General features: G+C 37.4%; 1 protein-coding gene across 1 annotated transcript; it reads left to right on the top strand.

Annotated features, from left to right (window-relative positions):
• Positions 1-226: 226 nt before the first annotated feature.
• LOC144077226 (basement membrane-specific heparan sulfate proteoglycan core protein-like) lies at positions 227-20,222 on the top strand. Its single transcript, XM_077604791.1, has 24 exons — positions 227-355; positions 1,084-1,446; positions 2,368-2,574; positions 2,653-2,979; positions 3,186-3,416; positions 3,945-4,214; positions 4,403-4,660; positions 4,888-5,148; positions 5,214-5,295; positions 6,322-6,370; positions 7,084-7,262; positions 9,746-9,792; positions 12,335-12,445; positions 13,128-13,490; positions 14,418-14,618; positions 14,697-15,020; positions 15,231-15,458; positions 16,024-16,293; positions 16,486-16,743; positions 16,989-17,249; positions 17,315-17,396; positions 18,374-18,422; positions 19,135-19,313; positions 19,933-20,222. Exons 1-24 carry the CDS (start codon positions 295-297, stop codon positions 19,985-19,987), a joined length of 4,716 nt encoding a protein of 1,571 aa, XP_077460917.1. The 5' UTR covers positions 227-294; the 3' UTR covers positions 19,988-20,222.
• Positions 20,223-21,199: the final 977 nt, after the last annotated feature.

Genomic DNA, 21,199 nt, shown 5'->3' with positions numbered 1-21,199 from the left:
ATAAATGACCGAGTCACTTCATCTGGTTCCTTTCGATGTGGTGAAGCAGCAACACAATGTTGTGATAAAGTATGACATTTCCAGCAAGCGAGATACATTTTCATTTATCTCATCTCTGCTGTGTTCTTTTTCACACTTCAAGCTTTTTCCCCCACAATGCAAAGCGTGTTCATGCATGTCAATGAGAAAAAGAGGAAGCAGACAAGCTTGCTTTTTAATATTTTTATACTTGCACCAAGAGTGAGTGACACCAATGAGAGGCATACATGCAGCTCATTAAGTAGCAAATACAGAATGAGCTGGACAGCAAAGAGGGATTTTGTCAAGCTTTTCATCTTGCTATTTGGCTTGCAAGGTACGATCTCACTTATATTTTGACACATTAGCATCTTTTAACATTTTTTTCAAATGTTGATTTTATCAATTTTATTCTTACCGCCTTCTTTATCAACAGCTAAGGATTTAAGAATTTCATCAATTCTTCCATAGATGACGAAACAACTGACAAATCGACAAAATAAAAAATTAACCCACAAATTCATATACATACCGGAGTTTTCTGTTTGCGGCTTGCAATTTTTTTTAAACTTCCTGTCACAGAGAAAGCGTGCGAGCTCCACCAAATGGTTTTTTTCCATGCCAATATTTAATTTTCTACACAAATCACATCTCCCAAAAGAAACATTTTGAATTGATTTCAGCAATAGCGACAGGTAGATTTAAATTATCATCTCATATAATATTTCTCAACCGCTTTATCCTCATTAGGGTTACAGGGGGTGCTGGAGCCTATCCCAGATAACTACGGGTAAAATAATTCCATTCAATAGGATAAAATAGTAAAAATGAAGCTATATTTTTTTTTCCTCTCAAAGATCAATCGAAGATTAATTTCGAATTCTTAACCCTTTATATGAGAAGTACACTAATAATGCTCCCAAAACATCCCACAATAAAACACCAACAATAACGCACATGAAATGTTCCATAATTCTAGGGAGAGTGGGAGAAAAAAAGAGGGAGAGGGCGGGTTGAGAATATAAGTACAGTAAACTTGCATGTAATGTTGAAAATGTCTTTCAGTGTCCCATGTTTGGAGTGAGAGTAATTGGGGTGGGAAATTCACCCAGAAGATCATATGCGGTTTGACAGGAACCACAGTGACCCTCAAATGCTCATTCCGGTACCCAAAAACACAGGATGGCCAAAACATAATAGTCGAGAAGACACTCTGGTTCATCAACGGTCCCAATGATAACCCTGAAGATTTGATGATGGACAATAAGTACTCTGGTCGTCTCGACTTCAACTGTGAAGTCGACTCGTGCACTTTGTCCATAAAAGAGCTGAAAAAGGACGATGCGAACTATTACAAGTTCAGGTTCATCACTAATGCGACAGAAAGAGGATACACTCTCGATACTAAAGTCACTCTGCAGGTCACTGGTATGGATTCGCTTCTTTCTTCATTAAAAATAGCTTTCCACCAAGCAGGAAGGTCTTGAAGCTTCCATCAATATTTATTGTGCTGTTTTATACAGAATTCTTTTTAATCTGGTATTGTCTCCACCAAAATCACACATACGATATATATGGAAATTGGATTAACGTATTCATTTTCTGAGTAGCTCATCCTCACAAGGGTCGCGGGGGTGCTGCAGCTAGCCTGGCCAAAAACGGGCTGGAGGCGGGGTTTACCGGACCGGGTTCCCAGCCAATTACAGGGCAGATCTAGACAAACAACCATTCACGTACACACCCAAAGCTACGCACAATTTGGAGTTTTTGGGACGTGGGAGGAGTACCCGGAGAAAAACAACGCATGGAAAGGGAAAAAAGACAAACTTTACATAGGAAGATTGGAGCCGGGATTGAACCATCGATCACACAACTGTGAGGCGGATGTCCTAAGCACTCATCGACTGTGCCATAGAAAAATAAACAAAAAGAAAAATGAATTTAACATTATAAATTACATTCTTTTGAGATTTTGTCAATATACCTGACAAAATATATTTTAATTATTAGGTGTAGTATATTTTTTCAATATCGTCTTTTTCAAAAAAGGGGACTAGTTCAAGAGTAGAAAGAAACTAGTTCAGGGTGAACTAATGGGTGGACCCTACCTTCAGCCCCAAATTAGGTAAGGTACAAGTTGTACACTTGTGGCCCTCGTGAGGAGGAGTGCTTAGAAAGAATGGGGAAATCCATTTTGACAAAATAATATCATCAAATAAAATACAATCAGACACAAAAGTGACAAAGTGAAGCAAAGCTTATTCACCTTGGTGGAAATGGGCAATAAAAGTTTAACATTGTAATAAATGTTTTTTCATACATCTATGTATTTGTTTCACACAATTTCAGATCTCAAGGTTGTAAAAGAGTACAATCGTCTGAGCTGTGACAGTCAAAAGTGTAATCTGGACGCTCCTTCATATATCTGGTATAAGAATGCAAAAAAAATGCCAAACAGTTACAAGACCCAAAAAATATGGCCACCAGACTACGGCAGCTACAGCAGCTACTCCTGTGTTATAAAAGGACACGAAAAGCATGTTTCCCCTCCAAAATGTGAGTTGTGGACTTCTACTACACGAGTTTACAGCTTCTCGCTAATACTTATGCTAAAGTGCTTGTTTAATCTTTCAGGTTGGACCGACAACTTATGTGACAGAGTGCTTTACAATGAAAGAAGTATTTGTGCCTTCAAAGGCTCGTCAGTGAACATCTCTTGCATTTACAGCTACCACACGAGTATAGGGGAAAAAATCTGGTTCACACCAAGTAGTACTGACACTTGGAATGTTCCCTCGAAGTCTTGGGACCCTCAGAGCCACCGGTATTCCACTTTTGATTCATCTCAAGGAGAATCAATGCTACAAATCAAAAATGTGATGGAAAGAGATTCTGCAGAGTATCGCTTCAAATTCTCAGCATGGGGACGCGATTTACCTGGAACCACTTTGACAGTTATAGGTAATATGGAAACACAGCATTAAAATCACAGGGGTTTGACATTAAAAAAAATGAATGGGGCATAAGAAATCAACAGTTCAGCTTTTGTCTTCTCATGTTAAACACGTGTGCCAGTTTTAGAATGACCAAGTCACTATCCCAGATTTAAACCCTACAAGGCATGCATTTTTCAATTTAGTATAGCTGTTTTCTGTACTTACCTCCAGCTGGGCAGGTGGAGGTGATCAAGGCTGAAGTGAAGGATTCGTCAACGGTCGCTTCGTTGTACTGCCGCACGAGCTGCAGTCCTGCAGGTTCTCTGTCTTGGTGCTGGAGCCAGAATAACCGCCCTTGTGAAGACTTTTCAACTAGGAATGTGACTACTATAACTTTACAACCTGGAGATTACATCACCTGTGCTGCTAAAGGATATCCATTTAGTGTGTCTCCTCCACTATGTGAGTTCTTTTTCAAGGCTTTGGGCTTTAATTTGCATATCAATTCAAGTTTTGCCCTTAAAATGTATTGTTGGGTATACATACATACATATATATATATATATATATATATATATATATATATATATATATATATATATATATATACATATATATATATATAAATAATCATTTAAAACATGTATTCATTGTAAATAAACAAATGACTATACTATTTATTAAATAATTGGTTATTTTAACAAGAAAATGGGTAACATCATTTTATATCTTGATATAAAAACTTTTCAATAAGAGTAAATCTATTCATAGAAAAATGGGTCAGTAGGCAATAGTAAACATGAATTTGGGGCGACTAAAACAACAAAGAAAGAACATTTTTTGATACTATTTATCATGAGATATTCATTTTTTCAACTTACGTACCGCTTTCCACACAAGGGTTAAGGGGGACACGTTGAGGATGTTGGACCTTGGTGGTGGGTGACTGTTGACTGATATTCAACCATAGCTTTTACTCGTCTCCTACAGATGCTCTGGAAGCCCCCAGGGTTTTACTAAGTATTTCACAAGAGATCAAGGAGGGCGACTCACTGACCCTGACCTGCAAAGCTGACACCCCAACGTCATCGAGACACCAGTGGTACAAGAAGACCACAATTTCAACCCGTGAGGCCATGATTAAAGGAGATAAGCTGGTCTTCAGCAACATTCAGTCTTCAGATTCAGCTGAGTATTTTTGTGAAGTGGGGAATGAGCTGGGGGAGAAAACGTCGCAACCCGTCGCAATTGATGTAAAATGTAAGTACATTTCATTTACAGATTGTGAACAGAGCAATTTTAGGCTATTGTTTAAGTGTCAGGTTTTTAATCGAAACTGCACCTCTTTTGATTCGTACCAAAATTAAAAAATAAATAAATATCTGTTATTTACAAAGGTTAAACAAACATGTGTGGGACACAGATGAGCATCTCCTTGTGCTCTTTAGATTCTCCAAGATTCCCTGATTTGTCGGTGAGTCCATCGAATGTCACCAAAGAGGGACAGCGGGTGACTCTTAACTGCAAGAGTGACGCTGACCCAGTTGCTGACTACACTTTCTACAAGGACAACTCTGAGCTCCAGAGTTCAGGAGGAACTTACATTTTCCCCTCTATAAGCTACAAAGATGCTGGAAACTTCACCTGCAAGGCCCAAAATAAATATGGAAACACCATTTCTTCACAGGTGGTCGTAGAAGTCCAACGTGAGTACCAAAATCAACTTGAAGGTCAAGTGTAGGTATCAAAGCCAAACGACTGGCCAAATTTTCAAAACTTCATTTTTCATTTATTTTAAGTGATGCTCTTAAATTGTATGATAAATTATTATGTTTACAGAACAACCAAGGCGCCTGATTGAAATCTTAAAACATTTGATTTGATAAAATAGGAGCAGAGAGAGAAAGAGAGTAAATCAAGTGTTCCCCAACAGATCGTCCTCAGGATACCAGAATCTCAGCGAGACCCTCCTCTAATGTTAGCGTGGGTTCTTCAGTCAGTCTGACGTGTAGCAGTGACGCTATCCCCGCCGTCACCTACAATTGGTACAAGGACAATGAGGAGTCTTCCAAATTCACGGGAGCCATTTTCAACATCATCAACTTCCAACCGGACAATGAGGGCGTGTATCACTGCATGGCCCAAAACATCATGGGAACCCAGAAAGCCACAATACAGCTCCTTGTAAAGGCTGGTAGGTCATGGTCACAAGGTGCCGACGCCAAGTATGGCTATTTTGACATTTCGCTTCCATATCAGCTTCTCCAATAATAATGGCCGTGAGTTGCACCATGGCCGGCATCCTGTTCATCCTACTTTTGGTCACCGTCCTGCTTCTCAGGTTGGTGCATTTTTTTCCACTTATTTCTTTTTAGAATGTCCAAAGAGGATCTCAAAGACTAATTTTAAAAGGATAAAATACTGTGCTGTACTGTCTGAATGGCTTAAACATGCACAATTGTATTGGGTACACGGTCGATTGGTCGCCGGTCTTTTGGTCGCCGATCTTTTGGTCGCCGGTCTTTTGGTCGCCCGGAAGGTTATTGATAATTACCATTTAAAGTGTTGCTCAAATTCCCTAAATACAAACTGCGAATTGCTATTTAGTCATACTTCATGCCCTAGTAATTATTAGGCTAAAGAAAAGCTCCAAATTTCCCAGACTTGTATTGTTTTTTGTTGGAGAACTTGTTAAGACCCTGACTGACGTACCTTCTTAAAGGGACAACGCATGTACATACAAACTCTTATACACTCACACGTCGGCTCAGTGAAACTGCTCATGGCCATTGTTGGCTTTTATTGATGCGTAGACCGTGTTGTTTTACCTTGTTTTGTTGCCGGTCTTTATGTCGCCCGTCTTTTGGTCGCCCGTTGTCGCGGTCCGGGTGACCAAAAGACCGCGACCAAAAGACCGGCGACCAAAAGACTGGCGACCAATCGACCGCACACGATTGTATTGACAGAGGAAACATGCTAAATACATTAGTTTGATTGACAGTCAGCACAGACACTCCTACAGAATCCTGGCAGTGACAGGACTAGCTGTTTTTAAAGCCATAGTACCTACACTCATTATTTATGTATTTATTTTTATTTAATTTTGTTATGTTAGTTTTTGACAAGTGTCTTTACTTTTGCCAAACCCAACTATTTATTCATTTTAATTTGACTTTACAGGTCCTGACAAGATGTCAGAGTTAAAAATGTCCATTTAATATGTAAATATTACAATATAGATATTTAAAATATAAAATTGTTAAATATGAAATCAAAAATAAACAATGTTTTAAATGAAATTGATCAAAATTTGGGCAATTTTCAAATTTCATATTTATTTTCATGTCATTTTTCCCTCTACTTTTAGGAAAAAGATATATCCTAAAGGCAGAACACACTTAAGCACTTTAGCTCAGGTAAGAATACAAATTTACTAAACTTGTTTGACATGTTTTAATATCAAGAGTAAGTAAAATTTTAAAATTAACATATAAAAAAAAGAAACAAAATTTGTTTGTGGAAAAATATTAAAACAATCAAAAGCGTTATAAATTGTAAGACTAAAGTTGAAAATAGTTTAAGAAATATGAAAATGCTTGTAGAAATGCTTTTTAATAATCATTGAAAGGATGAAAAAATACCTCAGATGTTAAGAAGAATAAAATGTGATTTTTAAAAATATTAATCATGAATACAATAAATATTCAAAATATTTTAAGCATTTAAGACATTTTTTTAACTTCATAAAATAACAAAATGGTTAAAAATGTATATTTTTAGATATTATAGCAAATGTTATAAATATGCAGTCTTCCCTCAATTATCACAACTTCACTTATCGTGAATTCACTTCTTCACATTTTTTTCTGCTATTAATTTTTAACTTTTTTTTAAAGTTCATAAAAATGACCTTACTTTGCCATTTTTCGATTATCGCGGCCATCATATCGTAGTCTACATTAACCGAGATATTCGAGGGATTACTGTAATAACAATATGTTATATAGGTAATTGCTTATATATTTCCCTACAAAATGTTGGCAAAAAAAAGAATGAATCATTTCAAAACTAGAAGTGTGTTTTTAAAAAGAGAAGGAATGACCAGACTGATTTTCAAAAATGTCGCCAGTCAAAAACAAGGGAAGAGAGTAGCGAGGATCAACAGGACGAGCTGGTGTACTCCATGGTGGCGTTCTCCAATCACTCTCCAATCTACTCCAATGTCACCAAAGCCAAGAGAGCTCAGGAAAAGGATGAAGACGAAAGCGTGGAGTACACAACTGTCAAATGCGATGGCGGCGCCTCAGTGTGAGTACAGCATCCTTCCTTTCCCCCCACTTTTTATCATTTAAATGAGTCCTCTGAGCCTCTTAAAATTGACCCAGCCATCTATAACTGGTCCACAATCCTCTAATCCACATGTGTCAAAGTGGCGGCCCGGGGGGCAAATCTGGCCCGCCGCATCATTTTGTGTGGCCCGGGAAAGTAAATCATGAGTGCTGACTTTCTGTTTTAGGATCAAATTAAAATGAAGAGTATAGATGTATATTAAATTTCCTGATTTTCCCCCTTTTAAATCAATAATTGTATTTTTTTAATCATTTTTTCTGTGTTTTTAGTTCAAAAATCATTTTGTAAAATCTAAAAATATATTTAAAAAAGCTAAAATAAACATTGTTTTAGATCTATAAAAAAACTGAATATTCAGGGCTTTTAATCCATTTATTTAAAAAATCTAAATATTATATCTAAAATGGTCCGGCCCACATGAAATTGAGTTGACGTTAGCGGCCCACGAACCAACCCGAGTCTGACACCCTTGGTCTAATCCTTTTTAATTAGAGCAACATTGAATAAATTGGACATGGCTACAAAAGTGAGTTCATAATTCATAAGTCTAAAGACCCACGCATGAATGTAACCACAAAGTAGGCAAATCTGGGTTTTGATGAAGCATTTTTTTATCAAATTACCCCAATTATAATGCTTAGAAAGATAAAAAAACATTCAACCCTTGAAATCCATTCCACACAATGACACCAACTTGGGAGAACATAAGACACGAGAAATGACCATTATTTGAGGGTAGTTAGAACACAACACGAACAGTTTCTCCCAAAATTGGATGGACGATTAAACAGGATGCTCCTAAAAGTGTCACTTTAAATCATCTTCACTGTATGAATGTATGAATATAATGCCATTGTACTGTACTGCATCATTTTAATGGTTTTTCCAATCTAAAGATTGAAGCCGAAAATGAGCACCGATGTTTCTGCGGTCTACAGCACTGTGCAATAAATATGCACATGATCTCCTCGTGGGACAGCAAGACATTGAAGATGAAGTTTATTTCCTTGCTTGCTTTGTTGAAATGCTCATTATTAAAGAGGCGTAAATGAGAGATTTTAGCATTCAGACAAAATTCAGTCTTTTGATTAATGTGTAAAAAAGGGTGACAGTGGGACTTTAATTTGTTCTTATGGATTGTTGTGCTTTTTGGACAATTTAAAGGCAAAATGGGCATAAAATGGCTTTTCAACTTTGGAGTCTTCTATTTGCTGTATGTTTTTGTTGTTGGGTTTCTATTTTTTGAGTCAAATGCAATCACAGTTTATACATTTTCTAATCTTAACAATATTCATGTGTATACGTATTACTTAATGCAGTTACCCACTAAATTCCATTTAATTAAATAAAGGCAAGCTTTTTGGGACAAATACTTTATATTATTAAATCATTAAAAAGTTAGGCCATTTTAAAGGCTCAAATTTATTCGCATTTTTAAAACCCATTATATTCTCAATGTGTTGCGTTCAAAAGACTTTGGTGCAATAAAACTTCATGATCATGAGATCCTAGTGACAAATCCCAATTACTCACATTGTTATTTATACAAGCCAAAATGATATAAAATCCAGCAGTAAATACAAAAGTTTTCATACCCTTTTATTAAAAATATATTTTACTTGATCAATTATCTAGGAAAAATCTTTCTTACTTTATGTAAAAATACCAGTAAGGAACAAATTGTTTACCATTATGGAAGAAGAAAAAATGTAAGCTATTTTGTACTTTATGAAAAAGTAAGCTACTCACCTTATCATAAGCACCATGTCCGGACTTTGGTGGCTTTTATTGTAAAGGCAGATGAACATCATACTCAATATTAAGTCCTGTTTTGAAAATACATATTTCCAAATGCAGGAAATTCTTCCAATAACTCACAGTAAAGAAAGTATCTCATAAACGGCAGGCGTTGAGTGACAGTTCTGTGGCGGCAGCATCCAGGTGAGCACATTTCTCCCGCAGAAGTCCGCTGGTGCAATTGTTTGGAGAAGGCCAATACTCCACTGACGTAGCCGCCCCCAATGTGTACACAAACCTCACAAAACACAAACACACAAGAAATGGTTAAAGTACTTCATCATTAATCATTAATTCATGAGCAGTTCGGCGAACTGTCCGTCGACCAAACGTCTTTCGGCGAGTCGTCCGGTCACGACTCCACTCACGTGGCCGCCCCCATTGTGTACACAAACCTCACAAAACACAAACACACAAGAAAGGGTTAAAGTACTTAATCATTTTCATGAGCAATTTTATAATATGCAAATGAGATGTACTTAATGATCAGTAATATACTTCATATATGCACTTATTTCATGGGTTGATTTAAAAACGACTACAACTAAAATATTTTTTATGAAATGATAATTTAGTGATGTTTGCGTTTTTTTCTGATTTTATTTGAGTTTTTTGCAGTTTTCAGCGTTTTGGCTTTTTTTCAGTTTTGCCAACTTCTTTCACAGAATTCACAATTTGGCGTTTTCAGCAGGTGGGTTTCCTGTTTTCTCTTTTTTTTTGCCTTAAATGTATTTTTTTGCACTTTTTTTAATGGTTTTGACGGTTTAGGTGTAAGTGTTTTTTTGTGATTTGCTCTGTGTTTTGACAGGATGTCAACAATGATTACAACAATCACTAATGCTTGTGAAATTAATCATAGTGCTACAGTATTTTCTATAGAGAACAGTAGTTGTTTCCTAGTTCAAGCTTGCGATTTATCTCTAGTTATCTCTGCTGATTTCGGAAGACTTTAACCCTTGACGAATATGATTAAATTCAGTATGTTTGATTATATGCCTTGTACAAAAGGGGCCAGAGCCGCCTCTACCTACTGAGGAGTCTACGATCCTTTGGAGTGTGCAGGACACTGCTGAGGACTTTCTACGACACTGTGGTGGCATCTACAGTGTTTTATGCAGTGCTCTGTTGGGGATGCGGGAGAACGGAGAGGGGCAGGAAGAGGCTGAATAAGCTGGTCAGGAGGGCCAGCTCTGTTCTGGGCAGTCCTCTGGACTCTGTGGAGGAAGTGGGAGAGCGGAGGATGCTGACCAGGATGATGTCCATCATGGACAGCACCTCCCACCCCCTGCATGAGTCTGTGGAGTCCCTCCGAAGCTCCTTTAGCAATAGACTGCGGCACCCTCATTGCAGGAAGGAGCGCTTCCGCAGATCCTTCCTCCCATCAGCTGTCAGGCTCTTTAACAAAAAAATGGCTGAGTGTTAAGACCTACTGTATGCATGCATTTACATTTATGTGTATGTGTGTATATATGTGCTAAGCAACACGCTTATTTATTTTTACATTTTTTCATGTATTTATTTATTAACTTACTTATTACCTATCTATTTATGTCTAAAATGCCTTTCCTATTCCTGCATCCTCACCCTCTTGCTACTGTGACAACGAAATTTCCCGAATACGGGATGAATAACGTTATCCAATCCAATCTATATTGTATGTGATTTGTATTTCATCCATTCAACCACCACTCACATACCTGTTGTTCTCCATGTCTACATCCCATTGGTCTTCCATGAGTCCGATGATGAGGTACTGGGAGCCCACCTTCAAGTCCAACTCCTCTCTGCAGCGCCCGTGGGACATGAACACCCTGGTTTGCCCTGCCCCCACTCCCGCTTCCACGCCAATAAAATATATTTCACACCAACTTCAACGCTTTGTTCCTGCTAACCACGTATCTCTTGACACCATAAAAAGGAGCCCTCACCCAGTTTGATGACTCGCGTGATCTCCATTTCATACTTGTCGTAATAACTCAGTTGGATACTAACAACTTTAACCTGGTAGACTGAAAACACAAACGAAGAATAAAATCACATAGCCGCATGGATCATCGACTTCCTCACGGACAGACCACAATATGTGAGACTCCAGGACTGTACGTCTGATGTGGTAGCTTGCAGCACGGGGGCCCCACAAGGCACAGTGCTCTCCCCACTCCTCTTCTCCCTCTACACATCAGACTTCAAATATTGTTTAAAGCATAATCATATCCTTTACAATAAGAAGAATGAGGAACAATCTCAACTATTTACACGACAGCTAACAAAACAATTGCAAACTTTTTGTTTCAACAGGCAAAAAGCCAATTTCAACTATTAGATGCTTTTTTGGATTTGCACACTGTTTCTGCCAATGGAAATTTTGTAAAAAATAAATTTTTTTTAAAAATAAATATATATATATATATATAAAATAAAATATTACATAGTAAATTCAAGTTTGCAAGATATTTAATTTCGGTGTAATTGTTTTAAGAGGGGTCAATTGTGCTTGACTATTTATCACATATTAGAATCATTGAAATCATCAGAAAGAGGAAGCTGTCATTTTCTGACACAACCCACACAATGGGGAATTGAACAACAGCAGTGGGTTACTCAAACCACTGAGTCACAACCAGGGTATATTCTTTCATCTCTCATCTCATCTCATTTTCTGAACCACTTTGTGCTCATTAGGGTCACGGGTCCTATCATACAACGAAGGATATTTTCAAATGAATTGTGAACATCGTTATCTATACATCATTTCATTTTCTTCGCTTATCCAATGTCGGCTTGCGGGGTCAGCAGATTCTACAGGGATGCCCAGAATTCCCCCTGCCAAGCCACTTCAACCAGCTCTACCGGGAAAATCCCAACACGATCCCAGGCCAATCGCTGGGAACGATTTTCCACAGCGTGCCCTTGATCAGTCCCGTGGTCTCCTCAAAGTGAGGCGTGCCCAGAACACCTCACCATGGAGGCGTCCAGGAAGCATCCTAAATAAATGACCGAGTCACTTCATCTGGTTCCTTTCGATGTGGTGAAGCAGCAACACAATGTTGTGATAAAGTATGACATTTCCAGCAAGCGAGATACATTTTCATTTATCTCATCTCTGCTGTGTTCTTTTTCACACTTCAAGCTTTTTCCCCCACAATGCAAAGCGTGTTCATGCATGTCAATGAGAAGAAGAGGAAGAAGACAAGCTTGCTTTTTAATATTTTTATACTTGCACCAAGAGTGAGTGACACCAATGAGAGGCATACATGCAGCTCATATAAGTAGCAAATACAGAATGAGCTGGACAGCAAAGAGGGATTTTGTCAAGCTTGTCATCTTGCTATTTGGCTTGCAAGGTACGATCTCACTTATGTTTGGGCACATTTGCATCTTTTAACATTTTTTTCAAATGTTGATTTTATCAATTTTACTCTTACTGCCTTCTTTGTCATCAGCTAAGGATTTAAGAATTTCCTTCATTCTTCCATAGATGACGAAACATATGACAAATCAACAAACTAAAAAACTAAAAAAATAACCCACAAATTCATATATACCGGAGTTTTCTGTTTGCGGCTTGCAGTTTTTTTTAAACTTCCTGTCACAGAGAAAGCGTGCGAGCTCCACCAAATGGTTTTTTTCCATGCCAATATTTAATTTTCTACACAAATCACATCTCCCAAAAGAAACATTGTGAATTGATTTCAGCAATAGCGACAGGTAGATTAAAATTATCATCTCATCTCATTTTCTCAACCGCTTTATCCTCATTAGTGTTACAGGGGGTGCTGGAGCCTATCCCAGATAACTACGGGTAAAATAATTCCATTCAATAGGATAAAATTGTAAAAATGAAGCTAGAATTTTTTTTTTAACCCTTTATATGAGAAGTACACTAATAATGCTCTTAAAACACCAACAATAACGCACATGAAATGTTCCATAATTCTAGGGAGAGTGGGAGAAAAAAAGAGGGAGAGGGCGGGTTGAGAATATAAGTACAGTAAACTTGCATGTAATGTTGAAAATGTCTTTCAGTGTCCCATGTTTGGAGTGAGAGTAATTGGGGTGGGAAATTCACCCAAAAGACCATATGTGGTTTAACAGGAACCACAGTGATCCTCAACTGCTCATTCTGGTACCCAAAAACACAGGATGGCCAAAACATAATAGTCGAGAAGACACTCTGGTTCCTCAAACGTACCAATAATAACCCTGAAGATTTGATGATGGACAATAAGTACTCTGGTCGTCTTGACTTCAACTGTGAAGTCAACTCGTGCACTTTGTCCATAAAAGAGCTGAAAAAGGACGATGCGAACGATTACAAGTTCAGATTCATCACTAATGCGACAAAAAGAGCATGCACTCTCAAGTCTGCAGTCACTCTGACTGTCACTGGTATGGATTCGCTTCTTTCTTCATTAAAAATAGCTTTCCACCAAGCAGGAAGGTCTTGAAGCTTCCATCAATATTTATTGTGCTGTTTTATCCAGAATTATTTTTAATCTGGTATTGTCTGCACCAAAATCACACATACGATATATATGGAAATGTGGATTAATGCATTTGCTGAGCAGTTCATCCTCACAAGGGTCGCGGGGGTGCTGCAGCTAGCCTGGCCAAAAACGGGCTGGAGGCGGGGTTTACCGGACCTGGTTCCCAGCCAATTACAGGGCACATCTAGACAAACAACCATTCACGTACATACCCAAAGCTACGACAATTTGGAGTTTTTGGGACGTGGGAGGAAGCTGGAGTACCCGGAGAAAAACAACGCATGGAAAGGGAAAAAAGACAAACTTTACATAGGAAGATTGGAGCCGGGATTGAACCATCGATCACACAACTGTGAGGCGGATGTCCTAAGCACTCATCGACTGTGCCAGAGAAAAATAAACAAAAAGAAAAATGAATTTTACATTATAAATTACATTCTTTTGAGATTTTGTCAATATACCTGACAAAATATATTTTAATTATTAGGTGTAGTATATTTTTTCAATATCGTCTTTTTCCAAAAAGGGGACTAGTTCAAGAGTAGAAAGAAACTAGTTCAGGGTGAACTAATGGGTGGACCCTACATTTAGCCCCAAATTAGGTAAGGTACAAGTTGTACACTTGTGGCCCTCGTGAGGAGGAGTGCTTAGAAAGAATGGGGAAATCCATTTTGACAAAATAATATCATCAAATTAAATACAATCAGACACAAAAGTGACAAAGTGAAGCAAAGCTTATTCACCTTGGTGGAAATGGGCAATAAAAGTTTAACATTGTAATAAATCTTTTTTCATACGACATCTATGTATTTGTTTCACACAATTTCAGATCTCAATGTTGGAGAAGATTGGAGGAGTTATCTGAGCTGTGACAGTCAAACGTGTAATCTGGACGCTCCTTCATATATCTGGTATAAGAATGCAAATAGATTGCCAAACGATTACAACTCCCAAAAAATATGGCCACCAGAACACGGCAGCTACTCCTGTGTTATAAAAGGACACGAAAAGCATGTTTCCCCTCCAAAATGTGAGTTGTGGACTTCTACTACACGAGTTTACAGCTTCTCGCTAATACTTATGCTAAAGTGCTTGTTTAATCTTTCAGGTGTGATCAACACATGTGGCAGCGTGCTTTACAATGAAAGAAGTATCTGTGCCTTCAAAGGCTCGTTAGTCAACATCTATTGCATTTACAGCTACGACATGAGTATATGGGAAAAAATCTGGTTCACACCAGATAGTACTGACACTTGGAATGTTCCCTCAAAGTCTTGGGACCCTCAGAGCCACCGGTATTCCACTTTTGATTCATCTGAAGGAAAATCAATGCTACAAATAAAAAATGTGACGGAAAGAGATTCTGCAGAGTATCGCTTCAAATTCTCAACATTGGGACGCGATTTACCTGGAACCACTTTGACAGTTATAGGTAATATGGAAACACAGGATTAAAATCACAGGGGTTTGACATTAAAAAAAAAATGAATGGGGCATAAGAAATCAACAGTTCAGCTTTTGTCTTCTCATGTTAAACACGTGTGCCACAGTTTTAGAATGACCAAGTCACTATCCCAGATTTAAACCCTACAAGGCATGCATTTTTCAATTTAGTATAGCTGTTTTCTGTACTTGCCTCCAGCTGGGCAGGTGGAGGTGATCAAGGCTGAAGTGAAGGATTCGTCAACGGTCGCTTCGTTGTACTGCCACACAAGCTGCAGTCCTGCACGTTATCTGTTTTGGTGCTGGAGGCAGAATAGCCGCCCTTGTGATGTCTTTTCAACTAGGAATTTGGAAATAACTTTACACCCTGGAGATTACATCACCTGTGCTGCTGAAGGATATCCATTTAGTGTGTCTCCTCCACTATGTGAGTTCTTTTTCAAGGCTTTGGGCTTTAATTTGCATATCAATTCAAGTTTTGCCACTAAAATTCAGAAATTAAAATGTATTGTTGGGTGTGTATATATATATATATATATATATATATATATATATATATATATATATATATATATATATATATATATATACACATATATATACACATATATATAATCATTTAAAACATGTATTCATTGTAAATAAACAAATGACTAAACTATTTATCAAATAATTGGTTATTTTAACAAGAAAATGGGTAACATCATTTTATATCTTGATATAAAAACTTTTCAACAAGAGTAAATCTATTCATAGAAAAATGGGTCAGTAGGCAATAGTAAACATGAATTTGGGGTGACTAAAACAACAAAGAAAGAACATTTTTCATACTATTAACCATGAGATATTCATTTTTTTCAACCTACGTACCGCTTTCCAGACAAGGGTTAAGGGGGACACCCCGGAGGGGGACACGTTGGGGATGTTGGACCTTGGTGGTGGGTGACTCCGTTGACTGACATTCAACCATAGCTTTTACCCGTCTCCTACAGATGCTCTGGAAGCCCCCAGGGTTTTACTAAGTATTTCACAAGAGATCAAGGAGGGCGATTCACTGACCCTGACCTGCAAAGCTGACACCCCAACGTCATCGAGACACCAGTGGTACAAGAAGACCACAATTTCAACCCGTGAGGCCATGAGTAAAGGAGATAAGCTGGTCTTCAGCAACATTCAGTCTTCAGATTCAGCTGAGTATTTTTGTGAAGTGGGGAATGAGCTGGGGGAGAAAACGTCGCAACCCGTCGCAATTGATGTAAAATGTAAGTATGTACATTTCATTTACAGATTGTGAACAGAGCAATTTTAGGCTATTGATGAAGTGTCAGGTTTTTAATCGAAACTGCACCTCTTTTGATTAGTACCAAAATTAAAAAATAAATAAATATCTGTTATTAACAAAGGTTAAACAAACATTTGTGGGACTCAGATGAGCATCTCCTTGTGCTCTTTAGATTCTCCAAGATTCCCTGATTTGTCGGTGAGTCCATCGAATGTCACCAAAGAGGGACAGCGGGTGACTCTTAACTGCAAGAGTGACGCTGACCCAGTTGCTGACTACACTTTCTACAAGGACAACTCTGAGCTCCAGAGTTCAGGAGGAACTTACATTTTCTCCTCCATAAGCTACAAAGATGCTGGAAACTTCACATGCAAAGCCCAAAATAAATATGGAAAAATCAATTCTTCACAGGTGGTCATAGAAGTCCAATGTGAGTACCAAAATCAACTTGAAGGTCAAGTGTAGGTATCAAAGCCAAACGACTGGCCAAGTTTTCAAAACTTGAAGAAAAAAAAATCATTCATTTTTCATTTATTTTACGTGATGCTCTTAAATTGTATGATAAATTATTATGTTAACAGAACAACCAAGGCGCCTGATTGAAATCTTAAAACATTTGATTTGATAAAATAGGAGCAGAGAGAGAAAGAGAGTAAATCAAGTGTTCCCCAACAGATGGTCCTCAGGATACCAGAATCTCAGCGAGACCCTCCTCTGAAGTTAGCGTGGGTTATTCAGTCAATCTGACGTGTAGCAGTGACGCTAACCCCGCCGCCACCTACAATTGGTACAAGGACAATGAGGAGTCTTCCAAATTCACGGGAGCCATTTTCAACATCATCAACTTCCAACCGGACAATGAGGGCGTGTATCACTGCAAGGCCCAAAACATCATGGGAACCCAGAAAGCCACAATACAGCTCCTTGTAAAGGCTGGTAGGTCATGGTCACAAGGTGCCGACGCCAAGTATGGCTATTTTGACGTTTCGCTTCCATATCAGCTTCTCCAATAATAATGGCCGTGAGTTGCACCATGGCCGGCATCCTGTTCATCCTACTTTTGGTCACCGTCCTGCTTCTCAGGTTGGTGCATTTTTTTCCACTTATTTCTTTTTAGAATGTCCAAAGAGGATCTCAAAGACTAATTTTAAAAGGATAAAATACTGTGCTGTACTGTCTGAATGGCTTAAACATGCACAATTGTATTGGGTACACGGTCGATTGGTCCCCGGTCTTTTGGTCGCCGATCTTTTGGTCGCCGGTCTTTTGGTCGCCTGGAAGGTCATTGATAATTACCATTTAAAGCGTTGCTCAAATTCCCTAAATACAAACTGCGAATTACTATTTAGTCATACTTCATGCCCTAGTAATTATTAGGCTAAAGAAAAGCTCAAAATTTCCCGGACTTTTATTGTTTTTTGTTGGAGAACTTGTTTAGACCCTGACTGACGTACCTTCTTAAAGGGACAACGCATGTACATACAAACTCTTATACACTCACACGTCGGCTCAGTGAAACTGCTGATGGCCATTGTTGGCTTTTATTGATGCGTAGACCGTGTTGTTTTACCTTCTTTTGTCGCCGGTCTTTTTGTCGCCCGTCTTTTGGTCGCCCGTTGTCGCGGTCCGGGCGACCAAAAGACCGGCGACCAATCGACCGCACACGATTGTATTGACAGAGGAAACATGCTAAATACATTAGTTTGATTGACAGTCTACAGAATCCTGGCAGTGACAGGACAAGCCATAGTACCTACACTCATTATTTATGTTATTTATGTATTTATTTTTATTTAATCTTGTCATGTTAGTTTTTGAGTGTCTTTACTTTTGACAAACCCAACTATTTATTCATTTTAATTTGACTTTACAGGTCCTGACAAGATGTCAGAGTTAAAAATGTCCATTTAATATGTAAATATTATAATATAGATATTTAAAAGATAAAATTGTTAAATATGAAACCAAAAATAAACAATGTTTTAAATGAAATTGATCAAAATTTGGGCATTTTTCAAATTTCATATTCATTTTCATGTCATTTTTCCCTCTACTTTTAGGAAAAAGATATATCCTAAAGGCAGAACACACTTAAGCACTTTAGCTCAGGTAAGAATACAAATTTACTAAACTTGTTTGACATGTTTAATATCAAGAGTAGGTAAAATTTTAAAATTAACATATAAAAAAAAGAAACAAAATTTGTTTGTGGAAAAATATTAAAACAATCAAAAGCGTTATAAATTGTAAGACTAAAGTTGAAAATAGTTTAAGAAATATGAAAATGCTTGTAGAAATGCTTTTTAATAATCATTGAAAGGATGAAAAAATACCTCAGATGTTAAGAAGAATAAAATGTGATTTTTAAAAATATTATTCATGAATACAATAAATATTCAAAATATTTTAAGCATTTAAGACATTTTTTTTAACTTCATAAAATAACAAAATGGTTAAAAATGTATATTTTTAGATATTATAGCAAATGTTATAAATATGCAGTCTTCCCTCAATTATCACAACTTCACTTATCGTGAATTCACTTCTTCACAATTGTTTCTGCTATTAATTATTAACTTTTTTTCAAAGTTAATAAAAATGACCTTACTTTGCCATTTTTCGATTATCGCGGCCATCATATCGTAGTCTACATTAACCGTGATAATCGAGGGATTACTGTAATAACCATATGTTATACAAGTAATTGCTTATATATTTCTCTACAAAATGTTGGCAAAAAAAGAATGAATCATTTCAAAACTAGAAGTGTGTTTTTAAAAAGAGAAGGAATGACCAGACTGATTTTCAAAAATGTCGCCAGTCAAAAACAAGGGAAGAGAGTAGCGAGGATCAACAGGACGAGCTGGTGTACTCCATGGTGGCGTTCTCCAAGCACTCTCCAATCTACTCCAATGTCACCAAAGCCAAGAGAGCTCAGGTAAAGGATGAAGACGAAAGCGTGGAGTACACAACTGTCAAATGCGATGGCAGCGCCTCAGTGTGAGTACAGCATCCTTCCTTTTCCCCCACTTTTTATCATTTAAATGAGTCCTCTGAGCCTCTTAAAATTGACCCAGCCATCTATAACTGGTCCACAATCCTCTAATCCACAAGTGTCAAAGTGGCGGCCCGGGGGCCAAATCTGGCCCGCCGCATCATTTTGTGTGGCCCGGGAAAGTAAATCATGAGTGCCGACTTTCTGTTTTAGGATCAAATTAAAATGAAGAGTATAGATGTATGCCTACAAAAGTGAGTTCATAATTCATAAGTCTAAAGACCCACGCATGAATGTAACCACAAAGTGGGCAAATCTGGGTTTTGATGAAGCATTTTTTTATCAAATTACCCAAATTATAATGCTTAGAAAGATAAAAAAACATTCAACCCTTGAAATCCATTCCACACAATGACACCAACTTGGGAGAACATAAGACACGAGAAATGACCATTATTTGAGGGTAGTTAGAACACAACACGAACAGTTTCTCCCAAAATTGGATGGACGATTAAACAGGATGCTCCTAAAAGTGTCACTTTAAATCATCTTCACTGTATGAATGCATGAATATAATCCCGTTTTACTGTACTGCATCATTTTAATGGTTTTTCCAATCTAAAGATTGAAGCCGAAAATGAGCACCGATGTTTCTGCGGTCTACAGCAATGTGCAATAAATATGCACATGATCTCCTCGTGGGACTGCAAGACATTGAAGATGAAGTTTATTTCCTTGCTTGCTTTGTTGAAATGCTCGTTATTAAAGAGGCGTAAATGAGAGATTTTAGCATTCAGACAAAATTCAATCTTTTGATTCATGTGTAAAAAGGGTGACAGTGGGACTTTAAATTTTTCTTATGGATTGTTGTGCTTTTTGGACAATTTAAAGGCAAAATGGGCATAAAATGGCTTTTCAACTTTGGAGTCTTCTATTTGCTGTATGTTTTTGTTGTTGTGTTTCTATTTTTTGAGTCAAATGCAAATCATAGTTTATACATTTTCTAATCTTAACAATATTCATGTGTATACGTATTACTTAATGCAGTTACCCACTAAATTCTGTTTAATTAAAAAAAGGCAAGCTTTTTGGGACAAATACTTTATTTGATTAAATAATTAAAAAGTTAGACAATTTTAAGGGCTCAAATTAATTAGCTTTTTTAAAACCCATTATATTCTCAATGTGTTGTGTTCAAAAGACTGTGATGCAATACAACTTCATGATTATGAGATCCTACTGACAAATCCCAATTACTCACATTGTTATACAGGCCAAAATTAAATTAAATCCAGCAGTAAATAAAAAAGTTTTCATACGCTTTTATTAAAAATATATTTTACTTGATCAATTATCTGGGAAAAATCTTTCTTACTTTATGTAAAAATACCAGTGAGGAACAAATTGGTTACCATTATGGGGAAAAAACCCTTTTTTTACTTTATGAAAAAGTAAGCTACCGTAATTACTCGAATATAACGCGCACTCGAAAATAACACGCAGGTATAACTTTGGGCCAAAAAAATCTGGAAAAACGCAGTACTCGAATATAGTGCGCACCTAAAATTTCCCGCTGACGAAAATCAGAAATCTTACCTTTTTTTCTTCGTTTCACGATTGTTTTGTTCAAACAAATTTATTCATTAGAATCCTTCAAATGAAAAGTTCCTCTCTCTCTTTGTCTGTCCTCTCATACATCTCTTCGTTGAGAATCCTATCAACGTCCACGCTTCCTTCATCCACTTCCTCTTCCTCCCACAACACATCATCCGATTGGCTTTACGAGATGACGTAAAATCCGTGCGTCAAAGTGAGTTTGACAATGCTTTTTTCGATCGAAAATTTGTAATTTATTTTAGTTATTGATTATAACACTGAACTGAGAGAGGGT

The sequence above is a fragment of the Stigmatopora argus genome, chromosome 7 (assembly GCF_051989625.1).
Source record: "Stigmatopora argus isolate UIUO_Sarg chromosome 7, RoL_Sarg_1.0, whole genome shotgun sequence".
NCBI lineage: Eukaryota > Metazoa > Chordata > Actinopteri > Syngnathiformes > Syngnathidae > Stigmatopora > Stigmatopora argus.
The sequence above is the reverse complement of the archived record's forward strand: the minus strand, read 5'-3'. Positions and strand labels throughout refer to the sequence as shown.

Bases quoted from the DNA above. Each gene is read 5' to 3' on its own strand.
- LOC144077226 (XM_077604791.1), top strand. From the start codon at position 295: ATGAGCTGGACAGCAAAGAGGGATTTTGTCAAGCTTTTCATCTTGCTA. The intron at 12,446-13,127 runs GTACGATCTCAC...AATGTCTTTCAG, and splicing joins CTTGCTATTTGGCTTGCAAG to TGTCCCATGTTTGGAGTGAG. The intron at 15,021-15,230 runs GTAATATGGAAA...ACTTGCCTCCAG, and splicing joins AACCACTTTGACAGTTATAG to CTGGGCAGGTGGAGGTGATC.